The sequence below is a fragment of the Alosa alosa genome, chromosome 12, assembly GCF_017589495.1.
Source record: "Alosa alosa isolate M-15738 ecotype Scorff River chromosome 12, AALO_Geno_1.1, whole genome shotgun sequence".
Lineage (NCBI taxonomy): Eukaryota > Metazoa > Chordata > Actinopteri > Clupeiformes > Clupeidae > Alosa > Alosa alosa.
The window spans coordinates 32,932,504-32,953,578 of record NC_063200.1 but is presented as its reverse complement, the minus strand read 5'-3'; the positions used below and the strand labels follow the sequence as shown (position 1 = coordinate 32,953,578).

The following is a 21,075-nucleotide window of genomic DNA, read 5'->3' as shown; positions in this document are numbered from 1 at the left end:
CTCAAATATGTTCATCCAGTATTTAGAAAGGTGCATAATTTGAGGTGCTTGCCATCCAGTGGCAAATTAGATGGGTAAATTTACCCCCTTCATAAACTTTTGTTTTACTCAAAGATTTTTACATTTACAGTAGGACTTTATCTCTGACCACTTTCAAGCCAGGGCCTTTTGAAATTTTGATATAAAATCCAATGGTGTTGCTTTCTTAACCCTGACACCTATAGTTTGCCAGGTTTAAAAAAAGTTATGAGAGGAAAATATTTTTTTATTTGGTGTGAAACACACACATACCATTTTTTATGCTTTTCATTTGTTTTATAATTTGTATTAATATTTATTTTATCATTATTTTATTTATAAGCACAGGTGTCTAAAACTAGATAAAAACACTTGCACTTTCTGTTTGCAGTTGTGTGTGGTATTTGAAAAAAAGAACATTCAGAGAATTTTCAGAAATAGCCGGCCCTCCAATCAGATGACGTTGGCAGAATTGGCCCCCAGCTCATTTGAGTTTGAGACCCCTGTTCCACCGGTTCCTGACAGACACCAGATTGAAGAGAGAGTGGATTTCAAAAATTAGAAGAGACATCGGTACATTTTTCCAGGTAAGTGCATAATTATCTAGCTAGCCAACCGGTTAGCTTAACCTCAGACTAATGTTAGTTATAAAGATAGCCACTGTGTAACGTTGTCATGCTACTTGTTAAATCAAACGCAAACATGATGTCGTTTTATTTATGTATGGTAACGCTACGGTGATGCCTTGATAAAAGACCAGTGCGAATTAGAGGGAGAGAGGTCAGTTAGTGAAAATTGTTTCACACGTCTCCTTATGTCATGTTTAGCCTAGGTCTGTCACAAAGAGTTGATTCATTCAGTTGTGCAATAACTAATGTTTTTACATTACATACACAGCAATGAACCTGCTGGAGAGACAGAAGATGCAAGTGTAGACCTGGCTGGAGTTGACACTGGGTAAGACACTTATAAAGTATATTGCCTATGTCCATCTTGCAAAATATCACACAGCTGCTGCATAAGACATAGGCTATGTGTAGCAGCAGGGTATAACATGTAATCTCCATTAATGAAACAAATTCACTGTAGTAGGTTACATGGTATACTATACAACTTACGTGATACACATGCAGTTGGAACTGAACGTTTTTGATTTGTCATTGTCTCCTATAGTGCAGACCAAGTTGTTAAGCCAGCACCCCACTTTGACCATGACTATGCTGAACTCTCAGTCACTGGAAGAGCAGCTAGAAGCAGCACGGAAGGAGATCGCCCGCCTTACACAGGAGAATACCATCCTCAAGGCATCCTGTTTCAGCTTGAAGCAAAAATTCTTCACAGTTCTTGACATTCTACACTGGATTTCAGGTGAATAATTATCAAACATGAAGTCTTTTTCTACAGTGTTGTTACTATAGTACTTTCTACAGTAATAGCAATACTTTGGACACAAAAAACTCATACAGTAATTTATTTTCTATTTTCTATTTTCTGTTTTCTGTTTTCTTCTATTCTATACTTATATTTTTTTTATAGGACTACGAGACACAGATCATTGTTCTTGTCACTTTAGCCAACGACAGAGGGCGTGTTTTTTGCATCTTTTAGACATGGAGTTATGTCAGTCATGACATTTCACATTCTTAACTGGAAATGAAATAAACTGAATAGATTCTAAAGCAACACAATGTAGTTATTTTACTTGTAATGCATTTAAACTTTGGCTTTAAACATGTTGATGCTACATTAGCTTACAACATGGACATCAATAAGGTGAATACAGTAGCTACAGATGAAGAAATACATTTTTAATGATAAAGTTTATGTACATAACAATGGGGCTGTGGCCACTTAATAAGACAGCATCAAAGTGCATTCTCTCCAGATAGTAATCCTCCTGGCACATTACAAAAAAAACTAGAAAATGAAATTTCGAGGAAATTACCAGTGCATGAAAATATAAACATATATGTATACGAAAATAAAATGCCAAACAAACTTTTATTTGGAAACAGTTGGCAGGAGTCATAGTTGATAACAACTGACAGTTGAAATGGCTGAACAGTTAAATAGTTGAGTAGTTCAAATAGTTAAATTATTTAATAGTGAATTATTGTAGTGAGGACATTTATTTTGAAACAGTTGTGGGCAGAGGAAATTGTAGTCTTAAGAGAGCCAGATTGTATGCTTAAAGCCTGAGACAGAGTATATAGTTTAAAAGTTAAATGTAGATAGTGTAATGGATGTTGATAGACAGAAAGTTGAATGGATGTTGATAGGCAGATTGTTTAATGGATGTTGATGGATAGTTTAATGGGTGGATGAGTGAATGGTTTGAAGAGGATGAATGGATAGAAAGTTGGATGGAATGTGCCTTATTTCCCTGTAGAATGGAGAGACACAGAGAGAGTTGGCCTAGTTAAGCAGAAAGCAATTGATACAGGTGCAATCAGTTTAACTGGCCCTTTGATAGGTCCTAGTTGAGCAGCTGGAAGTTGATACAGGTGCAAATCAAGTTAATTAGTCCATTGTGATGTCATACAAGTCTATGGGGAAAAATAAGCTTTTGTTAATATCTCAAAAAGTATAAAGTTTACAAAAGTGAAAAATACATTCCTCAAGTGTCCTTTTCAAGACCTACGTTACAAAGTTTGAACAAAGTTTCTACTGTACGTTAAACGGTTGAAGCTGAATTAGACGCAGAAATTTGGTGGGAAGAATAATAAGAAGAAGACTTCGGATAACAGAACAGTGCATTTTCATGCACTGTAATTAAACCATTTTGCTCCTGTAAGAGCCATCTGTCCCATGACTTGTGAGTGATATTCATGGCCATGCTTGAAGGAGAAGGTTCTATCCACTGTTCTTCTCAGGTATGAGCAGTTTGACTCTCTTGGTTTGGGCATTTGATTTCAAGTAGGCCATGGCCATATTCTTTTTTTTACTCAACTGTGACAACTGTAGGTCTTGTTGGATTTGACCTTGTTAATTTTTAAGAGTGACAGGTTTGGGCCCTAGGCCTAATTCTCAAGAAGGGATGTGCAAAGTTTGGGGTAAGGAGGTTTTACATTTGGTTAGGGGGACTGATTTGTATCCTAATTTAGAGTAATGAGCAAGAGTATACAGGAGGCCAACAAGGTGTGAGCAGTGCCCGAGACCTGCTTCACAGGCACAGCTGGTTTGTTGAATCCGCTGATCAATTCAACCTGAAAAAAAAGAAAATATATTTAAAACTTGTTAATGGCTAAGTCTATATGCAAAGCCTGTTGCTCAGACAAAGTGTCTAGGGAAAAAATATATAGTATGCTAATTGAAATCATTAGCCTGTACCCTGTAAGCTGGCTCATTTTTAAACATACTGGGGTTTGCCTTCGCCCTGACCCTGACAATATTGGCATTAGTCCCACCCTCCTCAACCCTGACTGAAAGCAGAACATAACTTGCATTAGTAGACAACTTCGCCTTTGTTAAATCTCTGCGAAAATAAGCCAATAAAATGAAAGGATAAACAGGCAGATAAATTAAGCTACGACGTAGGTTGCACAAAAAAAACATAAACTATAGCCTAGTTTGGTTAGTAAGACAGCCTGACCGGCTAACGGAGTATTCTAGCCTACTGTGATACAAGAAGTTTACATCTCGAATCTGTCAGCAGTTTAAGGCTAACGGTAACACTTACGTTACCTAGAGCTCAAAATTCAATAGTATATCCACGTGAAACGGTCTCACTGGCTACTAAAATCAGGCTGGTTTAAATGCAAGCCTGAGTTGTTCTGAACAGCAGGGCTCTCAAGTTGAGGACAGGCAAGAGTGACATTCCCCATTGACAATCACACCCCCCCTCCCCGTAACAGAGGTTGTTTTGTCCGCCACCCATGGCCCTCGAACCCACCACCTCAATACACACCGGCATGGGAGTCGAGCGCTCTAACCACTGAGCTGAAAGCCCAGGCTTCCAACTCAGCGGTTAGAACCGTTTTTAAGGTTAGGGGTGTGAGGATTTACACGCGCAACTAGCATCACCAGCTAGCATACACCAACCCCAGGTCGGTTACCAGTTGATCCAATATTAGTTGTGCAGATATATAGTCCATCTTATACACACCAATTGAATTGAAATAGAAATTGTAAAGATTTGTATTTTTTTGTGATTATTCCATATTTACAGAGGCGGACAGAGTACACAGCTTCATTACTTGAGTAAAAGTACAGATACCCTTTGCTAAATTTTACTCAAGGACAAGTAAAAGTACAACAGTCAGATGTCTACTTAAGTAAAAGTACTGAAGTACTTGTTTTTAAAAGTACTTGTGTATCAAGAGTACAAGAGTACATTTTCTAAATATTGCATTACTACTGCCACAGTGCTTACATTTATGTACAGAAACGTCCTACATGGAGTACATTTCATCTTTTTACCATGTTGCCAGGAATGGGCAGTATTTCTAATACATGTATTTAAAATACGTATTTCAAATACAAAATACTATTTTGTAATTGAAACACTTGAAGCGAACACTATCATTAACTTGTTCAGAAAATTGAAATAGTCTGGCGAGGTGGGGCCACGGGTTGGCACATTCCCGGGATGGACCTGCTTTGTCTTCATCCATTGTTTCGTCCATGGTGTCGTCTCTTATCTAAATCTGACTATGGAGTTGACTTTGACGGAAAGCTGAAGGTGATTGCTGATAGGCTGTCCCAATCAGTGGTGCCTGCACAATCCAATCACGTTTGAGAGGGAAACAACAAATTGAGGGTTTCCGAGATTTTTCTTTTTTCCTTTTTTTGTTTTAGAAGAAGTAACGGGTACTCACGGTTATGGATAGAAATGATAGTGGAGATAGATAGATAGTGGAGTAAAGAGTACAATATTTGCCTCTCAAATGTACTTGAGTAAAGTCATGAGTACTCCCCAAAAATGATACTCGAGTAAAGTACAGATCCCTCAAAATTGTACTCAAGTACTGTACTCAAGTAAATGTACTTCGTTACTGTCCGGCTCTGCATATTTAGTGTAGTCATATCAGAACCTGAAGTAGCCTACAATCCAAATGGAAGCATGAAACTTCAGAGTATTACCTTCCATTTGAGGCCAAGATTATGCTCATAAGGGGTTCATATGCAGTAAGCATTTGATTGCCAGTATGCATTTTGGATAACCCAAAGTCCTATGGGGAGTTTTCATAGGGCATTTTACAAAATGCATGAGCATACCTTGGCAAATAATGGTCTAAAGTACTCATGTTGTCATTCTATATTGATCTACTTTTGCACACAGCTTCACAAGACCTAATGCTAGGACTCGAGTCATATCAAGTCAAGACCTAGAGGGCTGAAATGTGGTCAGTTCAAAGATGCTCATTATGCGGTAGAAAAATAAAAGAATAATCTAGCCTTTGTAACTTTGTGTCAGTACATGACACAGTTATTCTAATTGTTCTACAACAGTCTCAGCTTTCCAAAAGAGAGCAGGCATTTGATTATTGGCTAAAGTATGTAGGACCAATGCCCTCCTAAGTCAAAATGGGGCAAATGTATAATGTATAATTGCTCAGATTTGCAAAAGAAAAGATTTGACACAAGGCACTGACAATTCAATAATGGGCCTTTTTACCATCTCTGAGCATCCACTAACCTGTACCTTTTAGGAGGCTTTCCTCTCCGGGTGAATGAGAGGATGCTTAATTGCTTTTTACCAGACATTTTTGAATACAAATGCAATGATTAATCAATCCATGGCCAGGATATAATAATATGACATGATTTTAAAAAGTGACCTATAACAATAGGCCATGCAATAGACTTTAATTTGTTTAGCGCTAATAAAATGATTAAGCCTATTTGGAGAGAGAGATGTTTAGAAAGTGATAATATGTCAGTCATCATGTGAACGAAAGTATGACTAGGCATAGGCTTAGGCCAGGGGTCTCAAACTCAAATGAGCTGGGGGCCAATTCTGCCAACGTCATCTGATTGGAGGGCCGGCTATTTTTGAAAATGCTATGTCAGAGATAAAGTCCTACTGTAAATGTAAAAATCTTTGAGTAAAACAAAAGTTTATGAAGGGGGTAAATTTACCCATCTAATTTGCCACTGGATGGCAAGCACCTCAAATTATGCACCTTTCTAAATACTGGATGAACATATTTGAGCAGGTTTACTTTCCTTTTTTCATATTACCCACATAACAAATTAACAGGAAAACACCTAAGATGTATACCAACACCTAAGATGTATATGGTTTCTAAACCACAAGGCCTACAATAAAGTATTGTGGTCAAATCAGTTCCTATCGCGGGTAATCAGAAGTTCGCATCATATTGTGGGTGACTTTGTAGTTTAGAGCCCTATTTCTACTAGCCCTGCTGTCTGTACCACGTCCATTACGGACACTATCATCACGATTACCACTGTCTATTTTAATCAGTATCCTTGTTTGTCGCAATTAAAAATAGTCTCAAGGGCCGGATTACATTATTATTTTGACATACGTCGCGGGCCGGACGCGGGCTGGATTTGGCCCACGGGCCGGGTGTTTGAGACCCCTGCGGTGGAACGAACGTGTTTTGTCTTTTTCCCGTCTTTTGTAGTAGGAATTACACCCAGGCACACAGCAGACATATTCGTGACTGATACAATCCACAACATCCACACACAACCGTAACTGTACAGAACTCGAACTTCCCACCCTGAGCATGACGTCAAAACAAGATGGCCGCCGTGTGAATATGGTGAATAGCCTGAAGCCAAGGAAAGGACTTTGCTTGCCTCGATTCTTTGATGAGGCCATCCAAGTGTTTCCTCGATGGCGAGGAGGGGGGGGGGGGGGGGTATGTGTTTGTGTCTCCCTCTCCCTCCTGTGTCACTGTGATGAGTTCCGCCTGTATTCTGATTGGATTAGAATACCAACAGGAAGGTAGGGGTTAGGAGTTCAGTTGATGAGAGCCCTCATGCAATATATGTACGTGATCATGCTTTTACTACATAAAAGAGTTAAACCAATCACCTGTTCGACTTCATTTCATGACATGGTGTCAGAAGTGTTGGCCTCACGTCCCGTTTGAGAGAAAAGACAGATAGGCTACAGGTCAACGCGAGAGAAAGAAGAAAATGGCGAAATTCCACGCACCCGAAGCATTCGATTTCGCGCAACCATCAGCATGGCCAACGTGGAGGCAGCGATTCTCCAATAGCCACAAAGTTGGACAAAGAGCACAATGACGGTGCAAGTAAATTCTTTACTCTATGCCATGGGCAGAGATGCCGAGCCAATATTCAGCACATTCACGTTCACACCCGAAGAACAAAATGAATATTTTGAATCCGTGATCGCCAAATTCAATGAGCATTTCGTGCCTAAACGTAACGTGATCCATGAACGAGCATGTTTTCACAAACGCATACAACAAAATGGAGAAAGTGTCGAGGCTTTTGTTCGGAACCTGAATGAGTTGACTGAGTATTGTGAATTCGGGCTGGCAAAGGATGAACAGATACGCGACAGAATCGTCATTGGCATTGCAGACGGGGAAGTTTCACAGAAGTTACAACTAGAGCTTGATCTTACTCTGGAAAAGGCAGTCCAGATCGCTCGTCAATCCGAGCAAGTGAAACAGCAGACACTCGAAATGAGACCAGAGAGCGAAATAAACCAAGTGAATAGAAAGTATAGTCAATTTAAAAAAGGCACAACAGGGACATGGAAAAATGAAAGAACAAAAGTGGATGAGCCAAATCAAGGGAAGAGCACAAGATGCAATCGAGAACATGGCGCTGGAGTTTGCCCTGCATTTGGGAAAAGATGCAGGAGATGTGATAAAGTAGGTCACTTTGAAGTTGCATGCAAAACCAAAGACATAAAGGAAATTACCACGCAGAACACTGACGATGAGTCTATAGGGGCATTCTTCTTAGGAGCAGTCAGTAAGGGAGCTGATTCAGAGGAAAAATGGCACGTGGTGCTCCCGATTGGTGGCAGAATGCTACGTTTTAAGATCGATACAGGTGCTGACATTACTGTCATATCACAACACACATACCTCAGCTTACCCCAGCGACCTGTCCTACAACAAACTGCAGCAGACGTGCGTAGCCCAGGCGGCAAACTCCAATGCATGGGTAAGTTTTTGGCTGCCACCGAGCGTAAGGGACAGAAATACAGATTTTCGATCTTCGTCGTAAATGGCACTTACCCCAATAACCTGATTAGTCGTGCGGTGGCATGTGAAATGGGACTGGTTATGAGAGTGGATGAGGTGGACTGTGAGAGTCTGTTTGGTGACATTGGGCTTTTAAACTGCAGACCAGTGCAAATAGAGCTCAGAGAAGATGCAAAGCCTTACAGCATCACCACCCCGCGCCGTGTTCCTTTTCCACTGCTGACAAAAGTAGAGGAGGAGTTAGCACGCATGCAGTCTTTAGAAATCATGGAGGAAGTAACAGAGGCCACCAACTGGTGTGCGCCTATGGTTCCGGTAGCCAAGAAAAATGGCAAAGTCAGGATCTGTGTTGACCTAAAGAGGTTGAATGAGGCAGTGAGAAGAGAAAGATTCATCTTGCCTACGCTGGAGGATGTAGCGCCAAAGTTGTCGGGGGCCACTGTCTTCTCGACTCTTGATGCCTCCAGTGGCTTTTGGCAGATCCCGCTCGACCCCTGCTGTCAAAACCTTACCACCTTTATAACCCCTGCGGGGCGGTTCTGTTTTAAAAGGCTCCCATTCGGAATAACTTCCGCCTCAGAAATTTTCCAGCGAGAAATGAGCACACTTCTGCGCGACCACACCGGCACGTTCGCAGTAATGGACGACATCCTAGTCTATGGGAAAATGAAATCCGAACACGATTACAATCTGGAGGAGGTGATAAAAACGATCAGAGCCTCAGGATTAAAGCTCAACAAAGACAAGTGCCACTTCGCACAGTCAGAGATCAAATATTTCGGACACATTGTAGGGGCTGACGGAATAAAGCCAGACAGCAGCAAAGTCAAGGCGATATCTGAAATGCCAAATCCCCAGAACACCACACAATTGCGGCAAATGCTGGGAATGGTGAACTATTTGGCTAAGTTCCTGCCTCATCTCGCCAGTCATGCACCCAATCTCTGCACTGCTAAGGCATGATGTCCAGTGGGTGTGGGGTGAGGCCCAAAAGCAAGCTTTCCAAGAGGTGAAACAAATGTTGATCAAAGCGCCAGTGCTAGCCTTCTATGATGCCTGCAAGAGGACTGTGGTGAGTGCAGACGCAAGTAGTTACGGCCTGGGAGCCACCCTCCTGCAAGAACAGGGTGATGTGATGCGTCCAATTGCCTTCTGCTCACGAACGCTTACAGACACAGAGCGCAGATACTCTCAAATTGAGAAAGAGTGTCTGGCAGGCGTCTGGGCATGTGAGCGATTCTCACACTACTTACATGGGATGGAACATTTTTGGCTTGAAACAGACCATAAACCATTAGTGCCGTTAATCAACAGTTATGACTTGAGCTATGAGAAAGTGCCACTGAGATGCCAGCAGTTGTTAATGCGTCTCATGAGATTCAACGTCAAGGCAATACACGAACCGGGCAAGCAGCTCATAATTGCCGACACACTATCAAGAAATCCTCTCATGGACAGTGACTCCTCGGAAACTGATGGCGATGTCAAAGCTTACGTTCATGCCGTGATGGCCACAAGACCCGTGTCGGATGACAGATTGGAAAAGATCAGGGACACCACCCTCTACGATGGAGATCTCCAAAAAGTCATCAGCTACGTTCGTCACGGCTGGCCCACAGCTATGTCAAAGACGCCACGCTTGCTACATGGCTACCACGCTGCCAGAGCTCATCTCTCAGAAGCTGAAGGTTTAATGCTGTATGATGACAGAATTGTCATACATGTCTGTGTGGTGGCCGGGAATTGGAGCAGACATCACCAGGTGCTTGGCAACATGTGAATTTTGCATGATCAACAAGCCAACTCAAAGGAGAGAGCCATTAAAAACAACTGCATTACCTGGTGGCCCATGGGAGAAGATAGCTGCCGATCTGTTTGAGCAGGATGGCAAGCAGTATTTAGTAGTAGTGGACTATTACTCCCGGGACATAGAGATAGCCCATTTGCCCACCACAACTAGCAAGCAAGTGGTAAATTGCCTTAAAAGCATATATGAAATATTCACTGATAATGCAACACAGTTTGTCTCAGCAGACTTTAATGAATTCAAGACAGCTTATAACTTCAAGCACACTACGTTGAGCCCACATTACCCACAGGCAGACTACAAAACGCATCCTGAGACAACCAGAACCACACCTAGCCTGGATGAATTACCGAGCCACCCCGATACAGGCCACTGGACAGAGCCCTGCCCAGCTGGCAGTGTAGTTTGAGCGAATTAGAGTTGAAGGTGGAAGTAAATACAGCAAAAGGATATTTGGTATCAATCGAACCGTAATTTCATGTAGATTAAGAATTTCAGGTGCCTACAACGCAGATTTGTACCAGAAAAAAGATATACAGCTTTGAATGGACCATGGTATAATGATTATTGGGCCAAAATCGCATATTATCACATATAGATATTAGCTGACATCTCCCATACTGGTAAAAGGATCTTTAAATTTAGCTTAAGATGTTCTGTCAAACATCTGATAAACATTGTCATCTTGAGCTATTTCCAACTTAAATTATAACGCTAGACAATCGATGTAAATGTCTATGTTGATAGAATAGTGTTAGAAATAAAAACTACCCTTGCATCGCATTGCAATAGTTATACTTTGTTCCCTGAAGTTGGTAGTAGGCATATAAGCAACAGCAGCAGCGGACTGATATTACCTAGGATTCTACTAGGTATTATGGTGGGTTTTCAGGATGTGAAGGGATGTAATCATGGATTTCATAAAGGTTTATACTATTGCATGGGTTTTCATGTTTTAGAAGAATGTAGTCATTAGTGTCATAAGTCTTAATGCCACTGCATTTGCTGTGAGCAGTGTGAGGTCACTGTATCTTGTGTAGGCTAGATAGATAGATAGATAGATAGATAGATAGATAGATAGATAGATAGATAGATACTTTATTGATCCCCAAGGGGGCTAGACCAACTGTCAGAGGAGTGGGGTGAGTGGAAAAGTACTGGGGGTACCAGGATGAGAGGATCTTCTCCTTACATGGTTAAGGGAGAGGGGGTGTTATCAAGCTGGTGAGGACTGGACAGGACAGGGATGAGGAGGCCACTGTGCCTTATGAGTTGGGGCCTGTCCAGCTAGGAAGAGAATAAGATAAGAAGGCCACCAAACTGGAAGGAACCAAAAAAACTTAGGGTTACACTATTTTACATATGTTACCTATGCATTACATAGGTTTGCATATAGTTTTATGCATGATGGGAAGATGGTTTCCACGAATGTAAGCGACCCTGCTTGGTACTGATTGGTGAAGGGTGTTGATGGAGATGGCGTGAGAGGGTGGCACTTCTCAAGGGCTGAGGAGCATAAAATATGGTGTATAGCCATCCATAGGGGAGATCTTGTCGGGGGCCCCAGCTGATGACATCTCCTCCCTATTGCTTTGATGGTTGGTCTGGACTTTGATTGGGCTGTACTATCATTGCAATACGGTGAATAAAGATCAACAGTCTTCGTAAAATCTTCTATCTACATTGTCTCATTCGGACAACTTCCAGAATGCTAAATTACTATATAGTCAAGTGGTAATTGTTAATTGGACAATTCGATTTGGAAGTGGACATTTTCTAGCCTGGAAAATCCAGACCCTGGTAATCTAGAAAGATTAAGGGTCTGGCTACGAACAATGTAATGGCTCAACTCGAGGGGCGGCACCAAGCATGGATTTGAAAATCTCACTGCACACAACTGGATAACACTAGACCAACGTTTACTCTGAATGATTCCGGACTTCGACACAATTGGATAACACTATGACCAATGTTTACTGACCTCCAACGTTGCAGCGCTGTCGTCATCAGTTTAGCTGACTCTGTAACTAACTCTGTAGGTGACAAAGTAGAAAAAGCTGCTGGGCAGATTGGCCTACACACTTCTGCCATCTAGTTTCCACTGGATTTTTTGATTGTCGGTGCCGTTTAAGTAGTATTAGTATAAGTACTTAAACGGCACCGACAATCAAAAAATCCAGTGGAAACTAGATGGCAGAAGTGTGTAGGCCAATCTGCCCACCAGCTTTTTCTACTTCGCTACCTACAGATGTTTTACCGGTATGATATTTCGAGACGCCATGTTATTTCCCATAGACAATCGACGCCCGGAAGTTGGATGAATACGGAAGTTACGGAGGCGGGACTTATTCTGGAGAGGTCTATTTGCTCAGACTAGTGGGTCGTCAGATCAGAACGAGAGTCCCAGCTCCGTGGAGACACCTACAGCCACGCCACATCAGTCCTGATCAGGTGAAGGAGAAAGATAGGCAAGCAAAGCAGAACTACAGGTTCTTCTACAACAGAAGACATTCAGCACATGACTTACCAGCTCTACAGCCTGGACAACAGGTAAAGGTCAAGCTGGATGGGGAAAAGAGATGGGGGACACCTGCAGTGATTGTTTCCAAAGCACCAGAACCAAGGTCATACTTGGTGAAGACCGAACAAGGCACAGTCACTCGTCGCAACCGGCGGCATCTGCAATTCATCCCCGAGCTACCCAGCATGGAAGGGCAATTGCCACCCGAAAGCGACACCCAACCACCTGATGTCACCACCAATCAATATGGCTCACCGACATCTGCAAAAGGCCTAGACTACTCTTCCACACAAGAAACGGCTGTACAGCTACCGTCCACAACAGGGCCTACCAAGAGGTCCTCAGCAAGAGCCACCAAGACACCCGAGAGGTTCAAGGACTATATTAGATAAATTCAGATCAATCAGATAGCATTCACAGTTTAATCGGTTTAAACATGGTTCTTGTAAGGGTAATTACAATGTGTGGTGCTGTTATGGTTGTGTTTACTGAATACTAATGAGTCAGGCAAAACTATTGAGTGACAGCAAATGTTTATTTACAAGGAATATTTGGTTATTATTATGATTATCATTTGGGGGCTGGTTTGTATGGAACTAACTAAAAGAGGGAGATGTGATGAGTTCCGCCTCTATTCTGATTGGATTAGAATACCAACAGGAAGTTAGGGGTTAGGAGTTCAGTTGATGAGAGCCCTCATGCGATATATGTATGTGATCCTGCTTTTACTACATAAAAGAGTTAAAGCAATCACCTGTTCGACTTCATTTCATCACAGTCACAGAATGTGACAATGAGTTCTGATGTGTTTTGATTGGGGGGAAGTGTCCAGGAGGGAATATTTAGGGGTTCAGATAGGTTAGCGATCGATAAGAGGAGGGATTATAATAGGGGGTTCTAAAACGTTTAGTTAGTTTAATAGTCAGAGTAGAAGTGAATTACGTGTGAGAGAGTTGTGTTGTTTTGTTGGCCGATGAGTGTGAATGAGGAGTGATTGAGATTGTGATATGACTTCAATAGAAGTTAGGCCTATTAACAATGAATTGATATATAGCATCCGGTACGACACTGTCAAACTATCATCTCTGTAATTTCCCCAATTAATTCTCTATGGCGAGTCATTACAGTAAGCCTACACTTGTAATACCTTTTTTGTCCACTGGTGGTTGTTCGAGTTTGCCATTGAAAACGGAATGAAATGTAGGCCTACCTGCAAACAATGTAAGATACAGTAGGCCTATGCTGATTGCAAGTGCTCAAAGTATTCTAAAAGTTTATCAATTAATAGGCCTAATTTCTATTCAAGTCATATTTCTGAGACTTTCCTGGATAATTTCTATTTAGAGCAATTTTAATTCAGCCACTGTTTCTTCAATATTTTCAGTACAGAGGCGTTTTCTTTCATCAGATGTTACCAAGAGAAGGTGAGCCACGACTCTTATTGGTGAGTGCTCTTGTCCATTACCAATCGCAGAGCTCGAAATCGCAGCATCTGCCATATTGTGGTAATGGCGACGGTTCCATCAATTGTTCGCGCAGAAAGCATAGTGTAATCTATCCGTTTGCAGTTTAGATCAGCAGTTCCCTCTGGGTAACTGCGGGAGCTTCACAGCTCATATCCAGCTGTAGGAGGGAACACTGATGAATCTGGTGTTCTCTATGATACTGGAGCTGGACGGCTACGGTGGAGTATAGCTGCGGAGATTAAAAGGAATCTAACATCATTCAGCGGCAACGACGTCAGAAGAAGAATGGATTGGTTTACAATACTGAATTTGGACGAACTCTCGCTTGAGCTGTCCAATCTACAAATGTTCCCCTTCTTTGAGACAGCTCATTATATTATATCAGTGATGGCACTCCGCGAACAGCCAGGTAATGTAACATTAACATTATTAGCATACTTTAACACTAGAGTTGTGCCTTATTGATGACTTGCTGTTCAAATTTTCTTTATCATCAGGGATATTTTTACAGCGATTAGTAGGCTACCACTTTTATACTGGTAAATTCTGTTTAGGTGACGTGCACCTTCACTGCTGTAAACCGCGTGACATTGCTAACATAATTGACATGTCCCACTCGACTGTCAAGTAAGTAGCAGCTATAGCACTTGGCTTTTCTTTAGAGGACGCCTGTTTGGATGTCTAGTTAAGTCTTTTAGGTACAACCTTAACAACGAATTTTGTCTTCTATTGAATTGTGAACTGAACAGTGAAGTTGCAGCCAAATGTAGTTAGTCTGAATTCTTCCGGTGTGTGAAGACACCACCCAGACGTTGCTTCATATCCATGCATTTGTTAGGAATTGTTGCAACCAATACCCGAGGGATTATCAGATTAACAGCGCAGACGTATGAAAACAAAATACTGAACCAGAGTGTACCATCATTTCAACTGAACTGTTAGTGGAGGTATATTATCACTGGTGTTCAATCATTTATTTATTTACTTCCGTATCGAGATAATTCATAGGCTTCCTGCAGCAACCCTGCCTTCAAAGTATCCTCGTGTGTTCCTTTTGGAGCATTGAATTGTACTGTTCTACTGTTTACCAAAATATTACCTAGGGGTAGGCCTTCTAACAAACAAAGTGCTTGACTAGAGTAGGCTATTCAGTGAATTTGTTAAAATATTGGAAATAGGATTTGTATTGCTTCAAATAAGTGTTACCCGTACAGTCTACAGTCAGTCTGTCTGTAGTTAATAGGCAAAATGGTCATCTGTAGGACTCTTCAATTGTGATTATTGTCTCCATTTAAAAAACAAATAAATATAATTTAAGCAGCACTCAGACCCTGGGCACTAGAGGTGAGGAGCACTCACTGCACAGGTATGCCTACTGCTGGCTACATTTACGCAATCATGTCAAGTTAGGAAACCTGGACTTTAATCTGGCTGTAAGTATTTTTAAAGTGTTTCCTAAGACGAGGAGGAAGACTGGATTGAAAGGAAAAACTTCACAGTCACAAGTAACTAAAAGACAGAAGTAAGAGCCTACTTTCCTCTATGCCTGTTGAGCTAGATAGAACACAGCCTAGCTCTCTATGTGCATAGCAAGAGAAATTTGAGTTTGCATTCCATTTTAAACTATAGCCTATGTTACATTTTCTAGTCCAGTGTTTTCATCTTTGCATCATGGTCCGCATGGGTTTGATACAGCCTGTCTTTGTGCCATGTTTGTTTTCATTATGTGAATTGCCATATAGTGCTCTTTATATTACAAAGTGTTGACCTTCCCACAATCCTCTATTGTATTCCTGCTGGTTGTTGGCTTAGCTGTAGGCTATTTTGAAATGGCATTCTGAGTCTGCCCTGCTTGGCATTTCACTCCCATATGCCCCCACAACCTTTTCCCCTTTGTCACTGTTTTGGGGATAATGGAATGGCTCTATATATGCCATAATTTTTTTTTTGAACCTAAGCAAGTAAATAAATTGAAAAATTAAGTGAACGTAATTAGTAATTACTCACACATTACCCACACTTTTGGATGAAAAGCAGTTGTATTTGCTTAACAATAACAGCATGAATGAATAAAGAAATAAACAGCTAAATATAGAAATTAATAAAAACATATCCCACTTCTGGGATCAGACTTATGTTGTCTGAGGCTGGCACTAGATGGGCCTCTACAGCTGTATTGGGGGGGATTCACACTGACACGTGTTTTTCACCTCCAGGCGTCATAATTCAATTGTTTCCCCATGGAACATTATGACTGACCATTGTCAGCTTCTAAAAACACAAGACGCTGAAAGTTAAAAAAATGTCAACTTTTTAGTTCTTTTTTTCTCTCAACAATGGGTCGTTGCTTAGCTGCCTGCCTTAGTTAAGCAACAACATGTACATCGTCAATTTCTACCTTGCATGTTTTTAACAATCACTATTTCAGAATACTTGTGTTCTGGAGGTGAAGAAAGTGTGTCGGTGTGAACGCCCCCTTACGGTATGATGGAAAAGTCATCCTAGTTTGACATCCAAATTTTTGTTACCTTAATATAACAACTTTAAAGTAATTTTAGTAAACTAACTTATGCAACCCTAGTCTACTCATCTGTGTGATGCCAAATTTGTTGTGCATCCTCACAAATGAGTCCCAAGTTCATATACTCATGTTGGTTGATATACATGAAAGCATTGGTGAGATGTAGGGACCTGTCGTGCACCTGAAGCAAGGTGGCGCAAAGTGTGACGCAAGTCTTATTCATATCGACACCCAGTCAGTCAAGTCAACTTTTATTTATATAGCGCATTTCATACACAGAGGTCATTCAATGTGCTTTACATAAACAAAAGCAAACAGGAACAGCTGATAAAAGCATAGAAGGGCAATAGTCAAAAAATAGTTTAAAAAGGAAAGAATTAAAAAAATCAGTGGTGAATGTTTTCGCCACACGCTCCACTTTTATTAATCCTTGCACCCAGGGGTGTGGTAATTAATGACATAAGGTGTGGTCTGGCGCATGATCCAAAAATCGCTATCTTACACCCTCTAAAAATCATTATGCCACTGACCAAGAAAAACCTGGTCTATAGCGAAAAGCGCATTGACAAAATGTAAGCAGCAACTCTTCTGCAGGATAAATATCTTTAGTCATTCAAACATCATTATTAGGGTAAGTGTTGCCTTTTTCAGGCTATGTTTTCAACCCCTTAGGATCACATTAACAGCGCAGACGTATGAAAACAAAATACTGAACCAAAGTGTACCATCATTTCAACTGAACTGTCAAGTCGAGGTATATTATCACTGGTGTTCAATCATTTATTTATTTACTTCCGTATCGAGATAATTCATAGGCTTCCTGCAGCAACCATAGCTGCCTTCAAAGTTAATAATAAATAGAAAGAAACAAAGAAGGGGGATGTATAAATAATAATAATGATATAAAAGGTCTAAATATTAGTCAAAGCAAGAACATTGTAAAACAGCCGTATCATCAATCATACCCTTGAATTGGTCTAGTGATACAAATAGGGTTGCAAAGGGGCGGAAAATTTCCGGAAACTTTCCGGAAACTTACCATGGGAAGTTAAGCTGGGGAATTTTGGAAATATTCCAAATTGGAAACCATCATGGAATTAAAGGAAATTATGGGAATTAATGGGAATTTACAGGAATTAACTGGGAATTTTGGGTAATTCATACAAACTGTTTCATATACAAACATTAACATTTTGTTTCGTAATAATATGATTTGTATGTTTGTATTTTTGCTTAGCCTAGCATACAAAGCTAGGTAGCATGCTAGCGGGAATCCTATTCTCTGCCTATGGTTTACTAGCGTGCTAAACTAGCAACACTGAACTGCCCAAGATGCACCACACCACTCAACAACACAATCTGATTGGTTGGAACATTTTTCCCCCATGCATATAAATGCACCATAGGTTTCCTTTATGTCTAGCAGCCTATGCCGATTGCTGTGTGCATGTGATTGACATATGTGCAGGGTAGAAATTCGACTGAAATTGCATTAAATCAGGTTGTTTTAACTAATATTAGACTGCAAGATAGGGTTTTGTCCACTACATTTAAGTTCCCTGTTATAGACTAACTTGCCATATTAAAAATTCCCAGTTTATTCCCATTAATTCCCATGGAAAGTTTCCAACTTAGAAAATTCCCGGAATTTTGCAACCCTAGACACAAATCTATCTAATTTTAATAATTCTTGCAATTTGTCCCATTTATTGGATGAAAAAAATGTAAAAGCTAATTTACCAAATTCAGATTTAATTTGAGGAGTTTGAAGAGATATAAAACCCTATGAACGTGTATTGTGGCAGATTGATTTCATGTTCAGAAGAGAAGTTAGGTAAAATGGTAACTTTCCCAGTAATGCAAAAAGTAAACAAAAAGGAGGCAGTGCCTTTCCCTCCTATCATACTTAGATTTAGTGCTCCACTGTGGTATGCTGCCTCAAAAACTTGTGTACACAAGTTGAGACTTGACGTGAGATTTGAGCGTAGCCACCGCTCACGTTCATATAGATGCTTTGCATGAAAATGAGCGTAGGTCTGTCCTACGCCTGTTTTATGTTGTACGCAAGTTTCATGAATGAAGGCCAGTGTCACTTCGCTGGCATGTATCTACCCTAAATTAGAAAACAATACAGCAATCCCACCTGAAACAGTAGTATCAACAATTTGATGTGACGTAGATAGATGTTATGATGTGAAACTGTAGAGATTAGACTAGATGCACCTGGCAGACATTACAAACCAAGATGCAGATTACAGAGAAGGAAGTGACCGGAAGCCTTGCTCAATGGAATGAAGTACACTAGACCCTGGTGCCAGCAGGTCACCAAACATTAGTTACAAATAGATTTCATATATCAGTGGTGTTACCCAATCCCAGATCCTATCCTTAACTCCAATCTAGGATTGTATCCCATGTTTTATTTTGGAGTTCAAATCTCTGGTGGATTATTGTGTGTGTGGTTAACGGTATGGCTATATGTATTTTGACTCAGTAACAATACATGTGGGATACATTTCCTACCATGCAAAAATATTATTAAAAATCACAAACAAGTCGTTAGTTAAGTCAGTCAATTAGGGTATTCCAAACTTTTGACGGACATAGGCATGGCATGGATGGATTATGAACCCCTGGGCACCCCCCCCCTCCAGATAGAGGGGTCCTGAGGGATTCTCCCACAGAAGATTTTTATTTAAAAAAAGAAAAATAATAGCCTTTAAATGATGACTTCTGGTGAGTTTTGTGAAAAGAGAAGGGTGGAGAAGAAGCAACTTCTCACAGAGGCTTGGGCTTCAGGGCCCCCTGAGCTCTTGGGCCCAGTAAGCCTATTCAGTAATCCATACCTGGACCTGTGGTATGACTCCATCTTCAAAATGTATACTTTAAAATAAATTACAAACTAGACTATCTTTGTTAAAGGAGAATTCGGTTGTGATATTGACCCTAAAGTGTATTGAAACATGATACCGAGTGTGAGCATTATGTCTCATAGCCCATCTCGGCTTTGTCCCCTGCACTCAAATCTGGCGCTAGTTAGCCGATGCTACCAACAGCTTTTTCAATAGTGGTGCCGGCATCGGGCTAGCCATGCAAATAAATCACTGTTTTACACCCATTTCACGGGGCTCAATGTATCTCCACACTTCATTGGTGGTAGACTTCGGGGCCCTGACATTTAAAGCGAGACATTGAGAACTTTGAAAAGCACTGGTAGTTTACTTACAAGGCGATTTATACAGACAGTATCTTCACGAAGTTTAGCGTTTGCAGCCAACTTGAATTTAGTCACGATAAAGTCGAACACGAATGAACTGGTATGATAAGGGATTAGATTCCAAAATAATTCAGTGGAAATGCATGGATTCCAGTTGCTGCTACTGGAAGAAACTGGAATCCATGCATTTCCACTGAATTATTTTTGGAATCTGATCCCTTATCATACCAGTTCATTCTTACTCGTTGTTCTAATTTATCGTGACTAAATTCAAGATGGCTGCAAACGCTAAACTTCATTGGAAGATACTGTCTGTATAAATCGCCTTGTAAGTAAACTACCAGTACTTTTTTCAAAGTTCTCAATGTCTCGTTTTTAAATGTCAGGGCCCTCGAAGTCTACCAATGAAGTGTGGAGATACATTGAGCCCTCGTGAAATGGGTGTAAAACAGTGATTTATTTGCATGGCTAGCCCGATGTCAAGCACCACTATTGAAAAAGCTGTTGGTAGCATCGGCTAACTAGCCAGATTTTGGAGTGCAGGGGACAAGCCGAGATGGGCTATGAGACATAATGCTCACACTCGGTATCATGTTTCAATACACTTTAGGTCAATATCACACCGGAATTCTCCTTTAACCTCTATATTACACAGAATGTGGTTCTTTGACTTATTACCTGAAGATTTTTTTTAACTAAGGCTTAGACTCATAGGTTTGGACCTACAGTATAGCCTAATAAGATTTTGTCTTTTAATTTAGATTTTATCATGCTGGCGGCTAACCACTAGCCTGGCCTCCGCCTGCCTACGTACTTCCGCTCGATTTCTTTTACCTACAGAGAGTCTGGTATCCAGGCTAGCTAATCACACAATTTTAACATGGTTTGAAAGGGACAGGATTTAGGAACAGGCTACTAAGACAGGCCCCCCTTCTGTCTGACTCACCTCATGTTACCCCCTGCATTATAGACTGGCTTCTGACAGAAATGACGTTTTGTGCCAACATGTAGAAATACTAGGCCTACTACAGCCTTTAATTGGTGGTGGAGGTGCAAATTCCTTTCTTTGGTTATTGTCCGTGATTCACATAGCTGTAGGCTATCACCGGCAGTGCATTGTAAACGTTTTTTTCCAACTTGTGTGCTGTCGCCACATTTGAGTTTTGCCTGCATGGATGCGCGATTGAGTACACATCTAAATAATATGCAAGATGCAACAACCATTTCTAAGAGGCCTATAAATGGTCATTTCTGGCATTACTACTAACATATGAATGCATTATTTATGTTGAAAGACATGTGAAAGAAATTAATGACACAGGCTTGCACAAATTCATAATTTAAAATAAAACGTTTCACTTTC

The 21,075-nt window shown here is 40.8% G+C and overlaps 1 protein-coding gene and 1 long non-coding RNA gene across 3 annotated transcripts in view; both read left to right on the top strand.

Annotated features, from left to right (window-relative positions):
• Positions 1-523: 523 nt before the first annotated feature.
• LOC125304263 lies at positions 524-1,270 on the top strand. The gene is made up of 3 exons (XR_007195215.1): positions 524-605; positions 916-975; positions 1,192-1,270. It is a non-coding gene; the product is annotated as an uncharacterized LOC125304263 (long non-coding RNA).
• Positions 1,271-13,940: 12,670 nt separating this feature from the next.
• tmem38b (transmembrane protein 38B) overlaps positions 13,941-21,075 on the top strand; it is a 32,848-nt gene continuing 25,713 nt past the window's right edge. Inside the window, exon 1 of one of the 2 annotated variants that reach the window (XM_048259391.1) lies at positions 13,941-14,383. In XM_048259391.1, coding sequence (XP_048115348.1) covers positions 14,260-14,383 — 124 coding nt within the window. In that variant the 5' untranslated portion in view covers positions 13,941-14,259. The remainder of the gene's footprint in view (positions 14,384-21,075) is intronic. The other variant, XM_048259392.1, reaches the window with a different exon arrangement.